Here is an 18,657-nt window from a genome sequence, read left to right as displayed (position 1 = left end):
CTTACTTAGCATAAACTGTAGGAAATAAATGGGACAGTTTCTGCAGTTTACAGAAATATAATCAACTACATTCTTAAGAATGTTATATAGGTATGAATTATCTCACTCACTAACATATATGATAATAAGTGCTGGTAAACAAAAAACTACATATTTTCTCATATTTCTGTCATTTAAAACATATCCATACCCCTACCTAAAATTCCATGAATACTACTTCCAAAAAAGCTTTTCTGAATATGAAATACAGTGGAAACTGTATTGTGTATATAGAGAACCTAGCTGAATATGTCATACCACACAGACAGGCCTGTGGATTGATAGTATGGCAGTAGAAAGATACTACATGAATTACATGTTTAGTAAGTAACTGGAATGGCAATGCTATTAGATTCTAACAATGCCCAAAGATATTCTCATGTACTTTGCAATACAACACTGAAAATTGGAGTAATTTACACATTTGGAAGACAATGTCAGTGTTTCACTGCTGACTAAATAATCCTTTCCATGCTGCAATAGTCATCATTCTGGATGATCAATATATTTTTCCTGTTACGTTTGTTATGCTACAGCCTATTTACTACTGCTACTCACCCTTCTAGCAACAGCTGTTCCAGATTTTCAGCGACATTTGTAAGAAATTCAGGAGTGCATACCAACTGATTGTATGAAAGATTAAGTTGCTTTAGAGTTGGACATCTGAGGTATGGATCCAAAGCAAAGGAAGGTCCAATGTCATTTCGAGAGATATCAAGATTTGCAATACAATTCATTTTCAGTAAATAAGTTGGAAAAGAAGTAAATCGGTTACTGTGCAAATCCAAGTAAGTCACGCATTTCAAGTTCTGAAAGAAAAGGATAATTTGATTTTAAAAAGTTGAAAAAAAAAGTGAATTTATAGTTTATAATTGAGTTATATTTTTATGCAATTTATTAATCTACTTATATTTATCTCACTAGGAAAAACAACAATAAAATAGAAAATAGCAATCATACCAATGTAACCTATAATATTTCTATTACAATATAAAATATAAATCATTACTTAAAATTAATTAGCTCAGTTTCTTAAAATTTAACAAATATTAATTGCCTGCAGTTCTCAGTCCCATTTACATTATTTTGCTACTTAATATAAAATGTTTTAAAGCAGTTCTCTGCAGTAAACAACTTAAAACAGTTCTGTGAAAATACTTTTATTTCTAGATGAACATAAATTCACTGAATGAAAATTCTGTGAATGTATGAAATATGCAAAAATATACACTCATATTCTTGAGTAATATTGCTATGGATACATTATTACAATATGTATGCATTACATTATTAGATATAAACAATTTATTTTAACTAATTTCAACTTGTATTACATAAAATTATGCAGAATTACTTCACACAGTTGTTCTGGAATGTTCGTAAGAGCATTTTGGTGGAGCTCCAGTTTCTCAAGATGTTCCAGATGACTAGTTAAGCAGCTATTCTGGCTGATGGCATCAATGTTCTCCAGCTCATTTGATGAAAGATCTAGTGATTTAATATATTCTTTCTCTGAGATCAGTGAAGAAAGACTCTCTGATGGTTTTATATGTGGTGAAAATTTTGAGATGCCTTCTATTAAAAGAAAAACGTGAAAAACAGCATAATTTCATTTATCACTTCAGTAAAATTAAGATCAATCAACTTGGGATCTCAAGATCCAGTAGATATTGAATGTTTGAATACTGGTTAAGATCCAAATCCATGAAGACTTCTATTAAGCCACAAAAATTTATAAGTCAGTAGGGGAAAGATGGATGCTTATGCACTGCACAACAGAAGGAGCTTTTGAAAGCTAATAAGAGCACTTCTGAAATTTCATTGGCCATTTAATTCTAATTGTGAAGCTCAGGAAAAAAAAAATCCCTATATATTCATTATTTGTACTCCACTGTAGTATTTCCAAAATGTATCCTCTTATTTGTAAACAAATATATAATTGGACTAAAATCTGCATGCTATGCTTGTGAAAGCATTAAGGATGAAAAATCCGTTATTTATGTTAAATTGCATAGTTTACTTACTGAGGGATTCATCTGAAAGCAAGAATTTTCTTCTTTGTTTCATAAATGGTTCATAATCTGAGCCAGGTCCCTGCAAAATCCCAAAGAGAAAAAACAGTTACAAACATATGCAGATATCTGAAATTATTCAAATTCAGTAATCTCTTTTTATTGTGGTTTCTTTTTATCAGAATTTATAGGGAGAACACAAACAAACTGTACACTTCAACTCAAAATAACCATAGATTGCATCTTTATAAAACTTACTGACCTCTGCAATATGGAAGAATGGTAGATTTAAAGTGCAATGGAAGAAGTGCATTTTTTGACAACCTAAAATGACTTTCATAAGGGTGAGGAGATAGGATGGAGCAGGATATTACAAAACATAACCTTCTCTAGGGAAGTCAGTTTCTCTAGTTTCCCCTTAAAAGTCAATGGAAGAAGACAAGCTCCTTTCAAAGGAATGTGACTTTCATTCCACAGATTTGTCCTCATGTCTTATGGAACAGTCTCCATTGATTACAGCTGAAGATCAGCTCATTAAGAGGTAGTTAAGTCCTTGTGAATAGGTCCATAGTTCCTGTATTTCTGTTTGAAAAGCAGAACTGGAAATTTGAATAATTTACTTTTAGGTGATCATAAATTTTTGCTGATGTAAACTCTCATCCATAAAGTGCACTGCAATAGAAGGAAATACTGAATGGCAACAGTGAGGCAAAAGCCCATATGGTTACGTGACCTTTCCTAACACTTGACTATTTTGCAGTAGGCAATGCAGATGGACTTAAAAGCCTGGAATGAACAAGGATCTAACTTACCACAGAGTAGGAATGTCGCGGTAAAGTAGGAGAACCTCTTTGACATGCCATTTCCCTACAATATACATCAGCAACTGCAATGGAATTGGACTTCTTTTTTGTAAAAAGTGAACCTTCACTTCCTAGAACAAAACCATAACACAGGAGAAGTAATAAGTATGAAAAATGTATTTAAAAATGAGGCTCAGAATTCAGCTGTAATACGGATGCTGACATACAAAGGAGAGATACATTTCAAAAGCACCAATACTGGCAGGATCTCACTGGTGAATTGTGTGTGCAACAGGCCAAGAATGTTGTCAATGTTTTTTAGAGTACATGGGCCATACTAACCTGACGTGTTTCAAATGTGACCTCTGGGTTGTTACCCTGATGCTTTATGATTTAAAATTTCCATCGTGTTGGGATTACTATACACATTTCACAGCATATCTTTCTGCTACTGTAGTGTAAATAGCTTTTGAAAATAGAAAAAGTTTGTATTTTAATAGATGAATTTTTACTCCCACATTTGTGGAGAATGAAACATCAAATACCACTCTGGATTTGGTGATTTAGGATTATATGGACCCATTTGGTGTCCCTCTTCTCAAAGCTACTTTTAAAACTCCTAAAATCACTCCTGTCAGTAACAAATGTATTTTCTTAAGATAATAAGAATACACTTTTTTATGTGGGACAACAAAAAGACCTACAGAAATGAAAAGTAGTACTGAATGATATAAAGGAAAAGAATAAAACAGGACAAAAAACTTCCTTAGGATTCTCTGATTCTAAAATTCAAATTCTTCATCTGTGACGATTTTAAGTAGCCAACTGTTCTAAAACAAGAGCAACATTTGAACAAAAAAAGATATGTTACAAATTAAGGCCACTCTTATTATTAAGTTGCTGATATTATAGACAGAAATGCTGCTTTTTTAGAAGTTAAAGGCATTCAGATGTCCTGACACGGTTACCAAGAATGATGTTAGACTGAACATAAACCTGCCATTTACACTTGCTGATCAATTAGTTATCTTTGGGATAGGGTTTGTTTCACCTACTTTATTTTTTAATAGTATAGTCCTCTATACCATATGTGGTTGTGTAAACTTTATTTACAGACAACCCAGGGAACACAGGGGTTTCTATATTGCAATACACCTAACTTCATGACGAGACGAATTGGGCTCTTGAAACAACTGCTTTTTGCTATAAAGGCAGCTCATAAATAAGTGTTTATCTAAAACAGTCAAAATCTAAATGTGGTTGTATGCATCCAACTCTTTCTCTCTACAAAAAACTGAATGCATGAAGAACTAATTTTAAATGGATAATAAAATTCTTTAAGGTCCTAATTTTGTAGATTAAGTACATACTCATCATAAACTATTTTCCAATGTTACCACAAATGAAATTTTACATAACAGTTTTTTCTTCATGGCAAGTGTTATATCTCAAATACAAATAAGCAACTGACTTGTGGCTATAGTCTTGCCCTGGTACGCTAGACTGGGATTATAAAAAGAAAAAAGAAAATAAATACAATTACCTTCACTATCAATATCATCACTCAAAGGAAAAATACTGTCCACTAATGGGTCGGGTATGAAATTCCAATCATAGTTTTTATCCACTCCATCTTCAGAGAAGTTTGGATCAGAGGATGCTCTTGATCTATCCTCTGAAATATTCTTCATCTGGAATTTAAGCACCATTCTTGCCAGTGCAGAACCTGCATCTGTATGTATAAGAAATGGAAACTATAGAATATTCTCCAAGAAATCCAAATAGCTTTAAAAAAATAACTGAAATGTCTTGATTTGTTTTCAAGTTTTGCCAGACTTTCTATAACAAGCTGAATGCTATGAGAGCCTGAACTGAAAGTCTTGATCTAAAACACCTTCACAGTACCATCAAGAGATGTAACAATTTCTATATATACTCACTTTGTTTTTTTATTGGAGTAAGTTTATCTGGGAACAAAGGAATGAGCCAGGAAGGTTCTAGTCTCCCAATACCAAATCCTCCAAGACATATACTGCTGTTGGTAACATCAAGGCTAAGCTTCTTTAAGAGCAAGCTGATGATTTGGCTATCTCCTCTCTTTATACTGATGGTTAAAGCACTCCGAACATCTTGCTCTCGAGCACCATTGGCTAATAGCAATTCCACCAATTTAGGGTTATTTCCTTTGTCACAAACCTAGGAGAAAAGCAATTAAAAAAAATCACGTGAGGCATTTAAACAACACCTCAGACTGCATTAAGAGGCTTGTCTCAAATTCAGATTCACTTTATCTTTAGGATTGCGACTCTTTTTCAATTATGCAACTTCTTACTCCTTGAAGCATATGCCTGCCTACAGCATCTGAGTACCAACTCCCATTTCCATGAAGTCTTTGCCCAAAATGTATCAAATGTTTGAGTTCTGCAAGTGTAATTATTGCCATGAACGCACACAATTTTCAGTCAAAAATATACGGCAATTTATCTAGTTTGGTTATTGCATGCGGTCTACGGCGATTCCATTTATTGATCTGTTCAGTGGAAAAAAGACACTCAGGTGTTATTCTGCCACATCATCTGGATATTTGATGAACGGGCAACAACAGTGAGACTCATCAAGCCTTGCCCTAGTGCTAGGGAGCTCAGGTCTACTGGCTTTAACTACCTGAAAGGAGGGTGTAGCAAGGTGGGGATTGGTCTCTTCTCTCAGGCAGCAAGCGACAGGATGAGAGGAAATGGCCTCAAGTGGCGTCAGGGGAGGTTCAGGTTGGACATCAGGAAGAATTTCTTCACTGAAAGGGTAGTTAAGCATTGGAATGGGCTGTCCAGGGAAGTGGTGGAATCACCGTCCCTGGAAGTGTTCAAGAAACAACTGGATGTGGCACTTAGTGCCATAGTGGTTTTTGGTTGAAGGTCAGACTCTATGATCCTGGAGATCTTTTCCAACCTTAATGATTCTATGATTCATCCCAATCTCCAAGCCTGCACTGCTACACAGACCAGTGCTGATTGTGAATATTAAAAATATTTTTAGCAATATTTCCAGTTACTTCAATTTGTCCACTGTGGTTTGCTAACGCTGACTTGCCAACTTCACATTTAATGGATGGATGATTGGTTCCAAATCAATCTGTATTTCATCACTCATCCAGTTCTGCCAGCTGAATTGAACACTTCCTAATTTCCTGTAGGGAGTATTGCTGGGGTTCTCTCAGACTATTTAAAACTTTGATACTGAAGTAAAATTAAGAAGTGCTTATGCATACCACTTCTCAAAAAAACCCCCAAATTTAAAGGCAATCACATTAAGCAAGGAGTACTTGCATGTGGGAACAGCCTTTATATTGGCAGGGCTGAATCCAGATGGAATATTTGCCTATGGCCTTTTTTAAGATACTTATGTACTTCAGACAGTTGATGTTCTGGATGTGGCTGCTGTCTGGATAAAGCTGGCTGACGGTCCTCTGTGTGTACTTCGGCCTCACAGAGCTTGGAAAGAGCTGAATTTGGAATACCAGTTTCCCGTCTGGGCTTTAACGGCTTGATACATTCTACACCTAAGTAGTTAAAAAAATGCCAACTTTGATCTTAAGTCTTCTTCAAAAATATTCCATAGCTAAGGCTAAATCAGTACCTGATTGAACACAGGTTTGCACAAGAACAGGGTAAACAGTCGGAAAGCACGGACTTCAAAGTGAACTTGCAGGAGAACTGAACTGACAGTGGGGGCACATTCTATGTGACAGTGCCCTGTAAGCTTCAGTAAAGGGAAGGGTGTTTCAGGGACCATCAGAGTGAGCCTGAAGTCACTGTCAGTAATGACAGTTAACAACACTCAGGTCACAGTTACATTGCTACTGTGTTCTGCCAAATCAAGGAAAATAGAAAAGAACCCAAAAGCACAAATTTTAAAGTAATAAAATATATTTCCACATATTACCTGATAGATCAAAGAGTTTGTCTTTGTCTTCTTATTAATATCAGCTCCCAGTAGAAGTAAACATTCAGCCATAATACTATTGCACTCCATACATGCTTTTTCCAGCATCATATTTTTTAAATCATCATTTTCAGCTATTTTAGCAAAACATTTACAACACAGGCTTTGAAACTGAGTGGGAAGACAAACAATAAAAGTTAGGACAAAAAAAACACCAACATTTCTCAGCTGTGGAGCTGTCAAAGAAAAAGATACCTGTTGATCTCGCTGGTCAGTGAAACACATAGACATCTGGTAGAAAATGACTGTGTCAAATGACTCATTTACCAGCAGCTTTGCAAAACAAGGTGACAAACCAAGAATTGACAAGATTGCATGAAATCCCTAAAAACACAATGAGAAGATTCAAAGAAGTACAGTGTTAAAAGGTGTCATTTTAAAACAGGTCAGGCAACAAAATCAAATTTCAACCAAAAGATATGTGCTTTAATTTTTTTGTCTTGCTTTTAAACATGCAATAATTCACAAATCAGAGATCAGGAGAGAAGGCAGAAACACCAGGTGTCTCTGTGTTTATATAACTGTAGTTTCATCCTTGTTTAGCTGACCCTCTTAAACATATATTAACTGACACTTTGAAAAGCCAAATATGCACCATAATATCTGACACTGGCAGTGACAAATGTACTCGTGATTTCCTGAACATGTAGAGAGGAAACAATCTCCTTCTAAAGACATGGAACAAAGATACATCCCCGTTCCATGTGTTGCTCAGTAATCGTTGAATTTGAAAAAAATACATGGACTAAATGAAAAACCTAAGAGCTGTATCCAAAAACTAAGAAGAAACACGAAATTACCCCACAGTTCTGCAAGTAAAGTTCACCTAGAAGGGTGAACTGGGTAAACTGGGGACCCTGTCCAAACCTAATTGAGACTAAATCACTTAAAGTAAGTTCCTTATTTCAGCACATTATTTCTCTCTACATTGGTTGCTAAGCTAAACAGGGAATGGTTGGGGGAAAAATAGCAGCAAAGAAGGGAGGCTGTACTTTTGATATTTTCATACTGATTTGAAACAGAAGTACAGAAACTCTCACAGAAAGCTGATCTCGTGGGCAATCTCCGTTCTGCTAGAAAAATGAAACTGGCAACAAACAGGGAAAACTTCTGAAGCAGAGGAAACAGAACTTTCACAGAAGGAGGACTGAATGTGTGTTTGCAGACAGAGTAAGAACTTTCCTTCCATATACAGATGTGGGTCCAAAGTCTGACACAGTATTCCAGTAATATCCTTTCTTAAATACACCATTCCTACACTAAGTTTATTGCTGGTGACAAGGCTGGGAACTACGTTATTTTCTATGAGTTCTCAAAGAAGGGCAATCAACAATATAATGATGGTTACTTCATTAAATGGTTATAGATTGACAGAATGATGGATCATGACTGAGAAATTTGTTCTAGTTTGCAGATCTCAGAAGTTTTAGATAAACATTTAATCTATGCTTACATATTCTGGATTGAATATATGTCTCCAAGAAAACCACCTCTACAACAAACATACCAGTTTAATTACACAGGTTTACACTAATCTAGTAATTGCAATACAATCAAAATGAAGTAAAATAAGGAATTATACTTAAAATATAACTATATTAAAATAATTTTCTAAGGTTTTGGCTTTTGTTTTCATCTTTGCACATAGAAATGACACGTACATGCATCTGGATTTCAGTGACTTCTTTAAATCGTCGCAGAGTAGAAACCAGAACTGCTGACAGGACATGCATAGTTGCAATACACAAACTCTTTCTTGTAATCAAAGAGCGTAGAAGACTCAAACCCAAACACTGTATGTCTAGAATGGAAATAAATATTATTCAGACATTGATAATTCAGACATTCTAAGTGGAATAAACCCATGATTTAAGTAGTCTTTTAGTAATGTTCCACGAAGTTATTGGCACAAGCTATTACAGGGCCAGGCATAACTACAACGTGGGTGAACCTGAGGACTATGCGGTACTGCAGCCTTTTCTTGCCATGCAACCTACATCACATCCAGCACTAAAGAGAGCTACAGACAACCTACATGACATCCAGCACTAAAGAGAGCTACAGACAACCTACATGACATCCAGCACTAAAGAGGGCAATAGAACAGTTACAGCCTCTAAGGTTAATCAGACCCTCCTGCCATGTCACTCTCATTCTACTGACAAAAGACCTTCCCTACCTTGTTCGTCTGGATACATCTGTAGGGTGTGGAGCACAGTGTCAGTAGCTCCTTGCTGGATTAAGATTTCTAGTGCACCAGTGCACTCAGCTACAGAAGCAAGTAGTTTTAATCCACACTTCTGAATGCTAGGATTTCCAATAAACTAATGAAGAAAGGAATATAAAATCAGATGAAGTTTATTCTGCTTACAATGGTAACAGAAGAGCTGTTTGTTCTTAAAGCTGTTCTGTAAGAACAAGCGATTGTTCTGCATAACTATGTGAAATTACATCTGATGTGACAATAAATAACAATAATCACAAAAAGATTTCCTTATCAACCATCAGTTTCAGCTCTCATAATCCACAGATTTTCAACTTTGACTTTGAAAATATTCCCTAGCTAGGTTTCTGACAAAGAGTGGGATTTTTTTCCTCAAGTTTTCAGTACAACCATTGATAAGTTTATACCATTTTTTTAGGACAAGAAGAGAGAGAAAATTTACTTCTTTTGTCGTTAAAAAGGAACAAGAATGTGGGGTTTTTTTTCAGAACTAGCACAGGTGATTAACATGACAATTGAAAAAATACGAAAACAAAAAGATATGAAACAACATACCTATTACCACACCTCATCAAGATTTTTAGTATTTTGGGTTTATTATATAGCATATCAATAGGTTATTTGTGATATTTTTTCCCAATTTCCCCCCACTTCTAGATGGAGGAAACTTAGATGAGGCCTAGATCTGAGAGTGTCACAGCTGTCACTGTGACTTGCAAATCTGCTAAATTATTTCAGTGGAGTCATGCCCATCTTCCTCCTTGTTCTGTCTGTAGTTTTCATGAAAATGTGTCAATTTTTAGCCCTTCTGGTTGATGCTGTAGTACCCCAAAACACAAACCAGCTGGGCTGGAAAATGCAATCAGGATGGTCACAAAGCACTGAACACTGTAATACCTTTTGCTAAGCAAAAATTATTTTACCTCCCTTGTTAATTCCTATATCTGATATCTTCAGGTCAAGAAATGTCCTTTAGACACTCTAGAACTCTTTCACTGAGTCACTTGCTCTGACTTCTGTAAAAAATGTAAGAGACATAAGTTTCCTTGACTGAAGCTGTTTGGCAAGCTTAAAATTCTTGAGAGACTTAAAAAAAATTATGAATTAATACTTTTTGATTGTAGTTATGAAGCTTGAAAATCTCGCAGAGGTGGGATTCTTCTGAAGGCCATGAAGTTAAACCTTTCCAATCACTAGGATTTAAAGTTTATTTGCCATGCAAACTGCCCAGTGTTTCCTTGGTATGGACTGAGTCTGCTTCAGCCTTTCATTTTTCAGCTTCCCCTTCAAGGCACTGTGAACATTCTGTTTTCCAGTGGCTGGAAAAATTTATAGAATTGGCTAATGAAAGGAATGGAGACAACTGAGTTGTCCACTCAGTTCTATGTGTACAGGAGGTGTAGGGATGAGGACACTTTTCATGTATACACTAGTCCCTTAAAAAAAAAAATCACAAATAAACTGTATGTTTTAAAAAAAATTAGCTTTGTTTTTATAAATATCCTTTAGAGTTACTGTATAAAGGATCACCTAATACACTCCAGGAAACAAAGTAAGAAGAAACTCCAAAAGATCATTAAAACTCAGGAGTTAAGATTAATTTTATCAAATCAATAGGAAAATCAATGCAGAACTAAAACTTATAAAAGCTTCACCATTACAACTGTAAAATAATGACAATATCCATTAGAATAAAGCTTTAACTATACCCTGTTCAAAGCATTAAGCACCAATGAGTGAGTTCCCTCCAAGAGACACTGGCTTTTAATGACTTTCACTGTAAGTGCAAAAGCAGCATCTCCCACGTCTCTGGAAGAACCATTCTGGTGTTCGTGCTTTGTATCTGCAACAACAGAAAACAGCCTTCCTCAGAACAGCAGATTTCATATTCTTCCCACTATTAACCCCATATAACAACCTAACAATCAAATTGAACACAGAGGTGACTCAGAGGGCGTATTTCAGATCTTATGACATTTTCAGAACATTGTATCAGAAACTGGAGTCCCTCCAGATTTACACTGTAATGTGAGTATATTCAGTTTGAAGGGACGATTTCACCACATGTTTGCTCACTGCTTACTATAAAAATACAAAATCATGCCAAAGAATTTGGCCTAAGGTACTTTGCAATATATTACTTTCTTGAGCTATGGAGTTTCTTGGTGTTCCTGATACCTACTTCAGAATGCTTCTTCCTTCTGGAAAGGAGATACTATGGAGAAGCTATGAACTATTTGTCCTTGCTCACTTGGCAGCACATCATAGGACAAATTTTACACACAGATGACATTAAGTGGAATGTGACCGCATATAAAAGAACAGAAAAAGGTCTTTCAGATTTACCTTTGTTGTAGCTTTTGGCACTTGCACTCAAGTGACACTAGAGAAAGTACCCAGAAATCCTTTAAAAGTCACTTCAGCATTCATATTTGTTCTGATTGCTATTTTTCCTATAAATTACTTTTTTATTCCCTAATTAACCTGCAAGTTCCAACATCCAGTTGGCTCTGTGTCTGATTACACTTTAGAAGGGCCCCCCTTCCAGGATACTGGCAAACAAATCACGCTGCCTACATGTTAGAATATATATATCAAGTCTTAATCCTGCTGTTCACTGGAAAAAAAAGGAAAGTATTAGGATTATAACACAAATAATAGAAGGAATCTGAAAACCTGCCATCAGTGTGCATATTAGCCATGTTACTATTTTCAGAGTTACTGGTTTTGTAAATGTTCAACTAAAACTGCAGAGTGATACTTGCAAAAAGTTGTTCTGAAAAAAAATCAGTACCCCATGTCTGTACTCTCATGCTTAATATCAGAGGAAAAAAGCAGGATATACAAGAGTACACCGATAAAAAGAGTTAAAACTATACCTAAATTCTACCAAGGAACATTTTTCCCCCCTCTGGATTGCCATTAAAGAGGTTTTTTTGGAAAGGAATTTCTAAGCTTGTCAGTTTGGTTTCTTGTTTTTGGTAGAAAATAGTATATAATTGTATATTTTATCTTTAAATCAAGAGGAAATCAGCATTGATAATTTTAGTCTGTTACTTTCAATAGTTCAAAAATTTGCCTCCATCTTATATGTTCCTAAAGATTTAAAGCTCATGGACAGAAACTGCAATAATCTTCTGAAGTCCTGCTAAAGGCAGTCCCATTAGATAAGAAAGACTAAAACACAGCTGATTCTATTCTCTGATTTGGTGTATGACTTTGGATGACTTACCAGGCATCATAAAATGTAAAAGGACTCGAAGTGCTTCCAGTTGTACAGAGAGTGATTTTTCATGTTTCCTCATGGCTTTTACAACTTCTGATACTGCTACTGTCATTATATCCAGATGAGGAAAACTGAAAATATTGTTTATTAAATGAATAAAAAGAATGCATTTCTAAATTGTACATGTATTGGCTTCCTCAATTAATACTGTCTGATAACCCTTTAGAATACTGCAAATGTGATTTGAGCTACGAAATATAAATTAAGCTACGGCATTTTTCTTCATCATAGCAAATTATTTTCATGCCATTCCATTAATTCAGTCTATGTAAATAATTCCATCCTAGCCAACGCAAAAGTAATATTAACATAATGTTATTAAGTTGATATTGTGGGAAACTTCTTAGCTTTCAATGGAATTCAGTGTGTGTAACAGGAGGGGAGACCACCCAGGGATAGTCTATTCAAATCTCACTGCTCAAGAACCAGGAAGAGAAGAACATGCCTCTCCCTATACACATCCACCTGGGCATTTGACTACAGGGCTTACAAAATTCCATGTCTTAAATAGGGCTGTCAGCCTGTGGTCAATTTAGTATCAGTGAAACAGTCAATAATTTACATGCAATTGCTTACAGCACTGAATCTCACAAACCTTCACTTTGGGATTGGACACGTGTTTCTAATTATATTACCTTCCTTCGAAAACACGATTCAGAATCCTGCAGGCACTTTCAACTACTTCAGGAGAGTTTGGATGTTTCCTCATTATATCCAAAACATTCATATGTATGCCTTTTGCCAGAAGTGTCTTCCTAATATTTACTACAACACAAAATAGCAAGCATCCTATAAGTAAATCTTTCTTTATGTATAGTTCTCAAAACCAACAGAACTGCTTTTTTCCCCTAATTTTTTTCAATTTTTTCCCTCACCAAACACATATATTATAGTGTAAATTAGAATGGGAAACAATTTGAGCTGAAGCTGACTTCTGTTTGCACAGCTCAAGCAAACAGATTGTAATTCCCAATCATCTAATAAGTTTCTATACATCTGCTATTTTTATGTACATAAAGTTAGCATATTGGAAGGAGAATATGTATGACTACTTTTATTTTCAAAAATGTTTATTCTTATACTTTTTCCTTGTAATCACACTCTGTGATCATGTAGGAAAGCTATAATTTAAAACTTTGAAAAAACCTTCAAACTTCCATAATAAAGCTTCAAAAATGAAATTATTTCACTCTATTGACTTTGTTAATTCATTTTTTAAAATTCAAATATCCAAGCACATGTTATAGCTAACCAACACAAATCAGAACACTATAGAAACATTCTAAATTATCATAGTAATTGTTATTCCCAGTCCAGTACATTCATTTCAAATGGTTAGTTCAAGCAACAGAGCGTTTTACTAAGCTTCTTTATGTCTATCATTTCTGCTGTAAGCACATTCATTTAGGGGTAAAAAAAGGAATAATAAAAAAAGACAAAAGAAAAACTTGCTTTAGATTTCCAAAAGGAATCAGAGGCCCGCTTGTCAGTAACATGTATATGTACCTGCTATATGATAATAGTATGCATACATTTATGAGATCTAGTTCTCAATACAGATAGATATTGATCTCATAAATAACTATAAAACCTTTTAAGTGCTAGGTTTTATGTGGATGGCTCAGTAAACTAGTGATAGAACAGTGCTTTCTCACCTAGAAAATGGTAATTAACTGCTAGGCTTTTTCTTCCTATCTAGCCAGTGGTTTTCAATGTGCAGTCTGCAAACCACTTGAGGTCCATAACCATTTCAAAGGATTCTGCTAATAAAAGCAGGCCAACTGTCTTAATAGGCTTAAATACTCTACCCAGGGGTCCACATCTCCACTGAAAAATTTTGAGGGGGTCTGCAAACCAAAAAAAGTTAGGAAACCATGTTAGGGACACAATCAGGACTAAAGCAATCTTGAAAACTGTCATGCACATGCTTAACTTTCTACACAATTTGATTCACTGAAGTTCACAGGACTGTTCAAATTTCCCATGATAGGCAAGAAGATGGTATTTGTTGGGCTGTATTCCTTATTCACGTGATTTTCAACAAATGCTGCTTGTGACGAAATTCAAACATACAATAAATATTTAAACAAGCATACAGAGAGAACACACTCTTCTCATGTCTCCTGCTCCAAAAAGCAGCAATTGCAACACATGAACCAGCAGAGAACTCTTTACTTCCACATACTTTTTGATACTAGCCAAGAACAGCTTTTTCAAAGCAAGGAACAAACTTCCTACTGAACACAACAGCGTAATATTCTAATCACAGGGAATATTGTATTAATTCAACAGCACACTAAATTCTCTTTAATATAAATGCAATGACTTTCTACTGAATTAGAAAGTAAAGATAATGGAAGTCCCTTACCGTTTTGTTGTGACAGAATTGCCAAGGTACTAGCAGCTGCCTGAAACACTTCCTTTGAAGAGGAGTGCATCAGCATGGAGAGCATCACTGCTCTGTCTACTGGGAACCTTTTGGAGAGAAAAAAAATCACTGCACATTGACTGCATCACAGAAGTTACTTCAAAATTGCAGTTTCCTAAAAAGGTATTATGTAACATAATGAACTTTTCAGATGATTGCTCTTAGCTTCTAATATGTTACCAGAGCAATAGTTGACAGAAAGCCCTTTGTAACCTACACAACTTTGTTTAGCCTGAACTTCACTGATTTCACTTGGAACCATGCTTTCCAAGTGACTTGAGGCCCAGAAAGGGGTAAAAATAGGCTTACTAAAAACTGAATGACTAAAATTTTAAGCAACTCTGAGAAAAAAAGCAAAATGGAAAATGTAAAAAGTAAAAACAAAAAAAAAAATGGAAATCTGTGTCTTAAAAAAAAAAAAACAGGACAAACAAACGCGTTTTCCCAAAAAAACTGTGACTCTGGTCTTATCCATGCCTAGATTCTACCTGATGAGGCAGCATTCCCTCTACAATGCCCTTTGATCTGATTTGTGAAAAAGAGCACTGCTTTTCCACACTCCTTACATGCTAGATATCTTAATCTTGTCTACTTTCCCAATTCTTACATTCTTTATCCTTGTTGCAACTGAAGACAAAATTCATTGTAAACTGTAAAAATTAGTTCTAATAGGCTGTGTTTTGACTCTTTACTAAAATACCAGCAGTTTTGCCTGAGCCAAGGTTAGCACACTTTTGAAGAAACTTTGTAGATCATCATGCATTTAATCATATATTAGAAAACAGGAAACAAAACTAAGAATAACTGAAACATGAACCCCCGAATAGCCTCACAATAGGCACTCATTTTTTTCATTTCCAAAAATCCAGTTCAAGATAAGACTGACTGATTATCTCCATCTCCAATCTTCTCATGCAGGTTGCGTTGATACAGAAACAGATTTTTCAAAGCCCAGCATGCAGCCTCCTAAATATAAACAGAGAAAAAATATTAAGAAAATATACCTTTAGAAGATTAAAACATATGAAAAAATTTAAATAGTTTGACTGCTTTTCAGTCCAAAACAAAGGTATCAGATGTTTTATGTAGAAATAGAACAAAATGTATAGAGCTGGAATAGGCCTGAGTTACAAACATGTGCCACATTCTCATTATTTGATTTTCATTTTGATACCTATTTTAGGCCAAGACTAATTCTTCTGTTGATGGGCCTGTGTTTGGCTGCTGGACACACAGGAGACATGTAAACAACAATCTTTGCATGGCCGAAGTTTCAGGCAACAAGTTTTATCTTAACTACCAACATTTGATCCAAAGGAGTAACTGAAACGTCTTAAGATGATCAAAGATAAGAAAGGCAAGAAAGGTAAGATTTATTCTAAATCTAATCCACTCCTTAAAGCTTTTTTTGTCTGAGGATATATGTGAGAAAAGGATGTTACTAAACATTTTATTCAATATATAACGTAGTCTTCCCATACTCCCATCATCCAGAAATTCTCACCAGCACATCTGTATTTTTTCGGTGCAGTTCTAATGCTCTGTAACATGCTTCCAGCCAGCATAATTTTTCTTCCTCCTCCTCTTCTTTTCTTTCCTCCAAGTCCCGGTTTAAGAATATTGTTTCAGCTTGAAATATAAAATATTTACAATAAATTCTTACTGTGAAAACAAAACACTTATGGCTAAACCTTCCTGTAGTCATGGAGGTACGCATGCTGCCAAAGTGCAAAAATCAGTGGGAAGATAAGCTTTTTCTGGGAAGGGAGAAGTCTTTTGACATAAGCTCTCTGACAGATTTGAAAAATGTCTTTAAGGTTATAAAGGGAGAAAAAACTTTAGTGTAGTAAATGACTCACACAGTTATGGATCAGTCAAGGCTTTGGCTGAAAAGACCTGCATGTACTTTTTACCCCGTGTATTTACATACAGAATACCACAAACATAAAATATAACTGTGAACCATTTGCATGTAACCACTTATTACAGAGCCATCAGCACTCTGAAGGAATGCCATTAAAAAACAAAATGCAAATTGTAGTTGCTAAGAGAGAAATACCTCATCCTAGAAAGTGCAAGAGAATTTAAAATAAATCATTTCATACCTGTGATTTTTTCAGCATTTAAGGGAAGAAAAAGATACCAACACTGACCATAATATCTGAGGCATAGTGGAGTGTGTACTGATTTCTAATCTTTGTTATTTTGGGGACTCTTAAACAGAATTTCTACTGACTTTTGTATGGGACAATTAGTCAAAGACAAAGGATCAGATTCTTAGCTTTTAGCCACTATCTAACCTCTGTTTCAAAATAATACCTGAAGTGTACTCAAGGAAAAGTTTAAATCTTTTAATTGATTTCAGAACGCAAGCACAAGCACTGATTTTGTGTTGCTATCAACTGCCACAACATGAGTACTATCATACCTGGCAAACACAGCACCAAATCAGTGTTACTATTACTAGAGATTCTATGTTAACTAGGGATTATTCAATATTTGCCTAGGAATAAACAGTTTGTTTTGTTCAGATCTGTCAACACAACTTACCAGCTCTGAACACTGTGCAGATGTTGGGCATATGATATGAATACAGCCTTCTCAAAGTAAAACAACAAACTGTAAGCATGTAGGAAATCTAGTTCTGTGAAACTTATCTTGCCTGAGGCTTTTGTGTTAAAGAAATGGAGTCTGAAATTATTACAGGAAACTACCAGAATGAAAAAACTAACAAGTACAGAGATTTACTCACTTAGAAGAGCTAAACAACTGAGAGCTGCAGCTTGTAACTTTGCATTTTCAGGATATGCTGCAACAGCCTTCACGATGACTTCCGGAACCTTATGTAACACAAGGATGTTGAAAAAATTTCCTGAAAACACATAAGATATTAAATGAATATCAACATATTTCTAGAGCTTTACATGCATTTAACGTAAATTTCTTGGCACACAATGCACAAACTTTGTAGCAAACACTGTGCTTCTTATTACAGGGCTCAACACGACATTTTATTTGTGGAAAGAATAGGTCAAGGACAAAAAACAGTTGGGATGTAGGTTCTTTTTGAGATTTTTGTTTCTAGTTTTTTACAAAAGATAGAGGTTTAATGCAAAATTAAGTACACACTGTCATCAAAATAAGAAAAATACAGTTAGTGTATCACTTGCAGACTTCCTGCCAGGAAGGAAATGCAGTCCTGGTCCTGAATTCTTACAGTGATTCTATTTATCCTATGAAGCAAGTCATTTAACTGTGGTTTACTCTCTGTGTTTGCCCTCCTCATTAAATAGATCAAGGTCAGCATTATAAATACATACATTATGGAATAGCAGAAAGCATTACCTTTTGATGATAAATATATTTAAAACATAACTATTATTATCTGTTGTACAGTATTTTGTTATGGGCTGAATATAAGGAACTCTCCAAAAAGCAAGCAAATTAAAATAACTTCCATGTTTGTTGTAAAAACATGTATCATGCATAAAAAAACAGAGCAACACTCAAATATAATTTGAAGCTATAGCTTCTATCTTGATATTCAGTTTTGTTTAAATCTTCATTAGCAAAATGAAAATCACACTAGCAATATGAAAGATCAGTAGCATGGTCATGTTATATCAGCATTGCTGTTTCCTACTGTATTTTAATGGAAATGGTATGTTTGTGTAAATGCATTACTTACCGAAAAAACTTAAAAATCTTAGGCTAATTGATGAGTAATTCTGTTGGACTTGTGGCTGGCCAAACAGGTATCAGCCAGTTGAAATTCCAAAGAGAGTCAAATCTAGGACAGTCATTACCAGCTTAGCAAAACTGAGTGATGGTGATTTCAGAAGCTGGTAGATGCTGACTTTACCATT

The 18,657-nt window shown here is 35.2% G+C and overlaps 1 protein-coding gene across 2 annotated transcripts in view; it reads right to left on the bottom strand.

Moving 5' to 3' along the window:
• The window catches only part of LRRK2 (leucine rich repeat kinase 2), a 63,644-nt gene that overhangs the window by 28,969 nt on the left and 16,018 nt on the right, over positions 1–18,657 (bottom strand). Inside the window, exons 8-24 of one of the 2 annotated variants that reach the window (XM_017811454.1) lie at positions 17,544–17,663; positions 16,296–16,420; positions 15,678–15,757; positions 14,732–14,838; positions 12,999–13,128; positions 12,310–12,434; positions 10,787–10,920; positions 9,033–9,177; positions 8,515–8,654; positions 7,049–7,177; positions 6,794–6,964; positions 4,795–5,050; positions 4,398–4,586; positions 2,864–2,985; positions 2,064–2,133; positions 1,394–1,614; positions 598–848 (exon numbers count right to left, since the gene is read on the bottom strand). In XM_017811454.1, coding sequence (XP_017666943.1) covers positions 598–848; positions 1,394–1,614; positions 2,064–2,133; positions 2,864–2,985; positions 4,398–4,586; positions 4,795–5,050; positions 6,794–6,964; positions 7,049–7,177; positions 8,515–8,654; positions 9,033–9,177; positions 10,787–10,920; positions 12,310–12,434; positions 12,999–13,128; positions 14,732–14,838; positions 15,678–15,757; positions 16,296–16,420; positions 17,544–17,663 — 2,515 coding nt within the window. The remainder of the gene's footprint in view (positions 1–597; positions 849–1,393; positions 1,615–2,063; positions 2,134–2,863; positions 2,986–4,397; positions 4,587–4,794; positions 5,051–6,793; positions 6,965–7,048; positions 7,178–8,514; positions 8,655–9,032; positions 9,178–10,786; positions 10,921–12,309; positions 12,435–12,998; positions 13,129–14,731; positions 14,839–15,677; positions 15,758–16,295; positions 16,421–17,543; positions 17,664–18,657) is intronic. The other variant, XM_017811455.1, reaches the window with a different exon arrangement.

The sequence above is a fragment of the Lepidothrix coronata genome, unplaced genomic scaffold (genome assembly GCF_001604755.1).
Source record: "Lepidothrix coronata isolate B3197 unplaced genomic scaffold, Lepidothrix_coronata-1.0 Scaffold32, whole genome shotgun sequence".
NCBI classification, from domain to species: Eukaryota; Metazoa; Chordata; class Aves; order Passeriformes; family Pipridae; genus Lepidothrix; species Lepidothrix coronata.
This window is presented reverse-complemented; position numbering and strand designations above follow the sequence as displayed.